Source organism: Nicotiana sylvestris, chromosome 4 (assembly GCF_000393655.2).
Source record: "Nicotiana sylvestris chromosome 4, ASM39365v2, whole genome shotgun sequence".
NCBI classification, from domain to species: Eukaryota; Viridiplantae; Streptophyta; class Magnoliopsida; order Solanales; family Solanaceae; genus Nicotiana; species Nicotiana sylvestris.
In genome coordinates, this window is record NC_091060.1 from 81,205,274 (window position 1) to 81,212,283 (window position 7,010).

The following is a 7,010-nucleotide window of genomic DNA, read 5'->3' on the forward strand; positions in this document are numbered from 1 at the left end:
TTTAGTAGGCTTTGCATTGCTATCTCATTAATGGGAACAACTTATGGATGGGTAAATAACCAGTTTCCAGAGGCCAATTGAGATAGTGAGAGTCTTGGGAGAGGACTTAAGCCACCGAGCCAAAGATCATTTAACCATCCATAGGTTGGTTGCCACACAAGTCGTGCAAAGGCAACAAAGGTCTCAGTTATTGATTCACTAGTTTGCCGATGATCCTTCCTTCGTAGTATACTCTACATCGTTGGCTCATTAAAAACCTTACCAAAAAAACCTAATTGAGACAAAAACTGGTTGAAGGGAAAAATAGTGCGGTACTTTTATAAAGAAGGGGTATTCCTCTGATTCCTCTTAGGCGATGTCTAGATCTCAGTCTATATCTTTCTCTTTCAGTTCTTTTCGTGGTGGAAAGGAAATCAATCCACTTATCCTAACTACCAGCAAGGATCTTTAGCAGTAATTCCTTTTGAGGTGAGTCACGTTCCAATTACTTGGAAATTTAACTCCGTCTTGATTTTCCAATTTGTATGAGCCTTTGTTGGCTATAGCTAAAACACGATAAAGTCATTCCCATATTGATCCCAGCTTTCCAGCATTAACTTCTTAAGTGCTTTGAGTGGCTTTCCTTACAGCCAAATTCCCAACTTTGAAATATCAGAGAGTTACCCGATGATTGCAGTACCTTTTCATCCTTTGCTTTTGTGCCACCATTCTCACATATACCAAATCTCGGTGCTCTTTAAGCAAATCTAGCTTGACCAGCAATGCTTTATTGTTTGTTTCATTGTTTGATGGGGAAAACTTTAGGGTAGATTCCCCCACTTCTACTAGTATCAAAGCCTCTGGACTGTACACGCTCTCTCGTGCTTGACTTTGTTGTGGTCCGATATGCTCATAAAATTCCTGGTAGCTCATCCGGCCACTTGCCCTTAGCATTGATAACGCCTATCTATGCCTTTTAAAAGACAAAGTGGTCGCTGCAAAAATAATCCGGTTTTAAGTCCGGAATCGAATCCTCAGGGAACTAACTTATCTATTACATTTTTTGGCAATGTTATTATCAACTCAATCAATTTCTAGATGCAAGATTTTTGATCAATAAAGACTGGGTTCTTTTGTTTAACTACTTCACTACTATTAAAAATAACAATAAGCTAAAACAAAGATAATTCAATGGTAAAAAGGTCTAGGGCAGTGATTTCCCCAATTGCTAGTTTAGGTCTTGACTCTTCCGCTATAATCTCGCCGTAATACTCTATGAGGATTAAGAGTTATGGGCTATCATAATTATCTCTCGATCAACTAATAATTTACTAGAGCATTCTCTCGAACTACTCTAGCTGACTATGATTATACAACTCTAAATTATCCCACCAAAGTTTTGTTATCTCTAAACCCACTTTTAAATTCAAGTAATGAATCTCTTCAATTACCCAAAAGTGGTGTTGTTCAACAACTATCTAACCTAATATTCTTTCTCAAGCAATATAAGGTAATTAGACACGATTAATCAAGGCCCATTCAATTAATCACCATAAAAAACATAGTTGAACAATCATATAGTAAATCCGGCTCGATTATAACAACTTGAGTCAAGACTTCAACTAACAATTGGTTCCATCAACCCTAGATAAATGTTTAGCTACTCATAACAAAATAAGATAGAACTACTAAATTATTCATAATATAAAATTGCAGAATTAAAAGGAGATAGAAAAACTCTAATGTTTGGTTGATCTTCTCACACTTGTTCTTCCTCCAAAAGTAGTCTAAAATTAGCTTCCTCCTTCAGTTGGGAGAGTTTCTAAATCTTATAAGGGTTTTACAAAAGTTTCCCCGAAATTACACTTTGGTCCACAACTTCCAGCGGAGTGAACAGTTCACCGCGATCGCGGCCAACCGCGGTAGACCATGGTGAATGTTGAGCTTTCTGTCTCCCTTCATTAATCTGCCACGGTTCTCCGCAGTGCCACCGCGGTTGCGGTGGCCTTATTGCCTAGACCATTTATGCTTCTTTGTGTTCGGGTACTTCTCGAGTGGGCGTTTTTCTTCACATTGTCGCCTCCAAAACACTCCATGTTGCTTCCTCTCATATAATATTCCTTGCTAAACAAAAGAACACCATTTAGAGCATTTTGTTGGCAATTTATCTATAAAACAACAACAAAGTATGGTCATATTAAGGTGTAAATATCAACTATATAGCCTACTATCAACACCCCACACTTAAATCATTGCTAGTTCTCGAGCAATCCACCACACTCCATCAAGAATTCTTCCCCAAGCTTCTCCTTTAACAACTAACACCATGAACATTTTACAAAAAATTTACACCTAGTAGTGAACAACCTTTACTCCAAGAGTCAAAGCTTTTGTACCATGCACATCCGCACTTACTCAAACTGCTCTATACAAGAGTCAAGACTTACCTTTCCTTTGTGAATCACATGCCCTCACATCACACAAGAGAGTAGTCTACATATAACTATAATTAAAACAAGTAGGAACTGAAATAGACAGAATTCGCTCACTCTCAAAAAGAACGTTCACATGCCACAAAGATGCACCATAGGCTTGCCCGTAGTGTAATACTTTACTAATTGAGCTCATTCAGTCTAAGATCAATAGGACTTTACTTAGTTGTAATATAGGCTAAGGGACAGGTAGGATATATTTAGGTATAGTGACTAACCTCCCTAAGCACTTTTTAATACAATTACATTAACTCAAAGATCATAGTTGTGCCAACCAACACTCCATCTCATTTGTTTAAAACATCCCCTTCCATTAGGTGCAATTTGTACAAGCCACCACTTCTCAACCATTGTGAATATTATATATATATATAAACAATTGTGAATATATATATATATTTCGTGGTGCTTTTTCTTTTACGCTTCAACTTCTACCTCTTTTCTCTATCTCAATGGTTCCACTCAAAAACCAAACCACCACCCCATACTTTTCCTTTTGCATATTTCCATTACCGTTCAAGTGCTTATTGGGAGGTAAAAGGGTTCAAACAGCCAGCTATTCAAATAATTTGGTAAGGTTTGCAATGTGGTTGCCAAAGAATTAGGCTTATAGGCTCAACAGGGTTAACTACGATGTCTTGCATTCAGGTGGGTCACTTTATATATCTGGCTTAACAAAGAGTGCCTATATCACTTCTAAAACTGAAAGACCTACTATTTCGTTTTGCACACACAGAGGGCAAGTTCTAGGCATCAATATGAAACATGGAACACAGTAAAACTCACACACAAATGGCACATGACTCACTTCGGATTGGGTTATCAAGACATTCTCTTTTGAGTGTTCAAGTCAGATGCAAACGTACAATTTTAAGGCACTCTAACAGGATTTAACCAATGAAGCTAGGTGTTCGACTCTAGTGTCTATCGTGTTCAAGTACTCCTAACCTAAATCTAAGAAGATCAAAAATAAAACTACCTATACCCGGTTCAAGTTAAACCCTTGGAAAAGAACCGTGGCCCAAAGAAAAACCAAGGGGGAGTTACTACACTACCTAAAAAAATCTTTTTGGTCTTTTCTCTAGACTACTTCCCTCAAGAAAATTGTCTAACGGATCCGTCATCAGGAAGAGTCTCCATATTCCACTTTTTTTTTTCCGACTTAGTCCCTCAAGAATCTCGCCGAAAGAGATCTGTCGTCGGGACAAGTCATTTACTATTTAAGCTTTCCTAATGAACTATTACTCTACACCAAAACAATCAAAGCAAGACAAAACAAGCAAAATCAAACAGTCAATTATTACAATTACAAACATACAATGAAGTATCCCTACCTCACACTTAAAATGAAGACATGTCCCCATGGCTCAAAATTTAAAGAACAGTGAGGTTAAGTAACTTCCCTGAAGGCTCACTCCTAATCGGAGACAGTGTCTGGGTTCACGTTGCATGCACGTCCCAGCGCTCTCAACCAGCCCAAGAATTTCTTCTCCGATTTCATTTGTCTCTCGGCCACCGCATCAACACAGACACCCAAATCAGTGACTGAGGTACGCAACCCAGCCATATCCTGCTCCAAAGCTGTCATACGGGTGCTCCGACGTGGCTGTGATGGGCTTGCCACATCAACTCTTGGAGGAGGGGGAATCTCAGCTACATCAGCATCATCATCATCATCATCAGCCAAATCATCATCAGATATATCAACATTCACCACCGGTTCTTGTCCAATTCCAATTTTTCTCGCCCGGAATGGGGCTTTTAGTGGCAATCTCCCATCAACCTGAGAGTTTTTAGGGACTCGAGCAATACGGCACAGCCGGGTGATCAGCGAAGGGAAGTAATGGCCCTTGGTTAGCTCAGGTGATCGAATGAACATCTCATCATGAATGAGCCGGGCCACATCAAAATCAGGATGGGACATAAAACAATGGATTGTGGACGCCAGTGGTAGAATAACATCTATCGTGTTGCTGGATGGCAACAATCGACTGTTGACAATGGTGAGCCAACATTTGGCCTCCCAATTCAGACAGTAGGAGTTGAGAGTAATCTTGTGCTTGATCCATAGGTGTTCTCCATCCGGCACACAGATAATATCAAGAAGAGTGCCCCACAAGGTCCGTGTTCTGCTAAAAGTACAATAAGGATCAAAGTCACCCCGAAACACAGGCAGCCTGTATACCCTGCGGATGGCATCAAGGGATGCATTTACCGGGGTATTGCGCACCATCACAACCCCATTGTCATGTTCTGGCAGGTTTGTATAGAACTCCCTTACTAACTGAACATTAGCCTCCTCCGGTACCTCGAAGAAGATGTCCAGCTGACATCGCTGCAGCTCATTCAACATATTGGGGCATTCCACCTCCAAAACCATTCGATCAATGTGTACCTCTGGTTGTAGCTTCTTGGAGCTTTCTGGTTGTACCTATTCTCTGCTGCGCTGGAGACAAACCGAGTGCTATCGAACTGAGGTGCACTGGCTTGGCTCCTAGATCGTGAGGAGCTTCTCGGTCCATTGATGGAGGGTCCGGTGTTTCGTCTCTTCCTGGAGGAGCTCATTGTACCTGTATACAACGAAACGCCTATTAGTGAGTGTGCAAAATATGTGACTATGGATGGTCACTCAGACTTCACCATACCCATGTCACAATAGTTCCTTATATCCCCATTAGGGCAATTTCCCAAACACTTTGTGAGCAAGGCACTACCCAGCCACATCTAGCCCTCATGGGTACATCCAAATTCTTCCCCAAGCAAGTATATAACCACACCACACACCCCACACTTACGTCATTCAATCACCCACCAATAACACCATTCAAACATACAATTCACAACCCCTTCATCAAGCAAACTTAAAAACAAAATAGAAAAGCAAAAACAAGAAGAAAAGGAGTATACCAACAATTACATCTTAACATAACTTAAAATTACAACACAATACAACACAATGCCAAAGAAAGAGAGATAAGAGTTAAGACCTTACCTTAAAGGGGGAAAGAGGAGAGGAATTAGAGATGAGGGTGGTGTGAGTGAAGGATAAGAAGAAGAAGAAGAAGAAGAAGAAGAGAGGAATTGGGGAGGGTAGTGTTTAGAGAGAGAGAGAAATTGGGAATATGAGGGGGGTCGTGTTTTGGGTTTAAGAAGGGGGGTTTGGGTTGTAAAATTAAAAGAGGAAGAAAAGAATGAAGAAAAACGAAAAAAAATTTACCTGGATCGACCGCGGTCGACTGCGGCCGCGGTGGGTTTTAAAATCTGAGGCAGAAAGTTTACGCCTCACCGCAGTTTACTGCAGTCGTGGTGGGAAGAAAAAATTCGAGGCAGAATGTTTGCCTTCCACCGCGGTTCACCGCGGTCGCGGTGCTGGTTTTTTTTGTAAGTTATATGAACAGCTAATCAACACACTCGTGGGTTTCCTCCCACGCAGCGCCTGATTTAACGTCACGGCACGACGCAAATATTTGATCATCACTCCTCATCCGCGTGCTGGGGCTCTCCCAAAGTGATTACCACTCTATCCCCTTTTTCATCAAACATGCCAAGGTAATGTTTCAACCTTTGCCCATTTACTGTGAACTTGTTTGTCCCGTCTTCTGATTTAATCTCTACAGCTCCACTCAAGAACAATTGCACCACTCTGAAGGGTCCTGACCATCGGGACTTTAACTTACCTAGGAACAATCTCAATCTCGAGTTGTATAACAACACTAGATCTTCGGGTTTGAAGTTTCGATCCAAGATGTGCTTATCATGCATTAATTTCATCCTTTCTTTGTATAATCTAGCACTCTCAAAGGCCTGGAACCTGAATTCCTCGAGTTCATGTAATCCCGTGACTCTGTTAGTGCCTACTGTCTCCATGTTTATGTTCAACTGCCTCAATGCCTAAAGTGCTTTATGCTCTAGCTCAACTGGGAGGTGGCATGCCTTACCAAACACCAACCTGTACGGTGACATCCCAATTGGGGTTTTGAAGGCTGTGCGGTATGCCCACAATGCATCATCCAATTTCTTTGCCCAGTAAGTCCTTGTTGCATTCACTATTTTTGTGAGGACACTTTTAATCTCCCTATTGGACACTTCAACTTGCCCGCTCAATTGTGGGTGGTACAGGGTGGTCACTTTATGACGAACTCCATATTTTTCCAACAGCCTTGCAAATGCTCTATTGCAGAAATGGGTTCCGCCATCACTGAGTATAGCTCTTGGGGTACCAAAATACGTGAAAATGTTCTTCTTTAGAAAGCCTAGTACTCCCTTAGCATCATTGGTCGGAAGAGCCACTGCTTTGACCCACTTGGAGACATAGTCAACTGCTACCAATATATACTTGTTACCATACGAGCTGACGAAGGGCCCCATGAAGTCAATCCCCCACATGTCAAAAATCTCCACCTCTTGAATTGTAGTCATTGGCATCTTATGTCTACGAGATATGTTTCCAGTTCTTTGGCATTCATCGCAGCTTTTAACCCAAGCATGGGCATCCTTGAACAGAGTAGGCCAGTACAAGCCTGACTCCAACACCTTAGT

The 7,010-nt window shown here is 41.3% G+C and overlaps 1 protein-coding gene across 1 annotated transcript; it reads right to left on the minus strand.

The window, feature by feature from the left end:
• Nucleotides 1–5,945: 5,945 nt before the first annotated feature.
• LOC138889757 (uncharacterized) lies at nucleotides 5,946–6,338 on the minus strand. The gene has a single exon (XM_070173093.1). It carries the CDS (start codon nucleotides 6,336–6,338, stop codon nucleotides 5,946–5,948), a length of 393 nt encoding a protein of 130 aa, XP_070029194.1.
• Nucleotides 6,339–7,010: the final 672 nt, after the last annotated feature.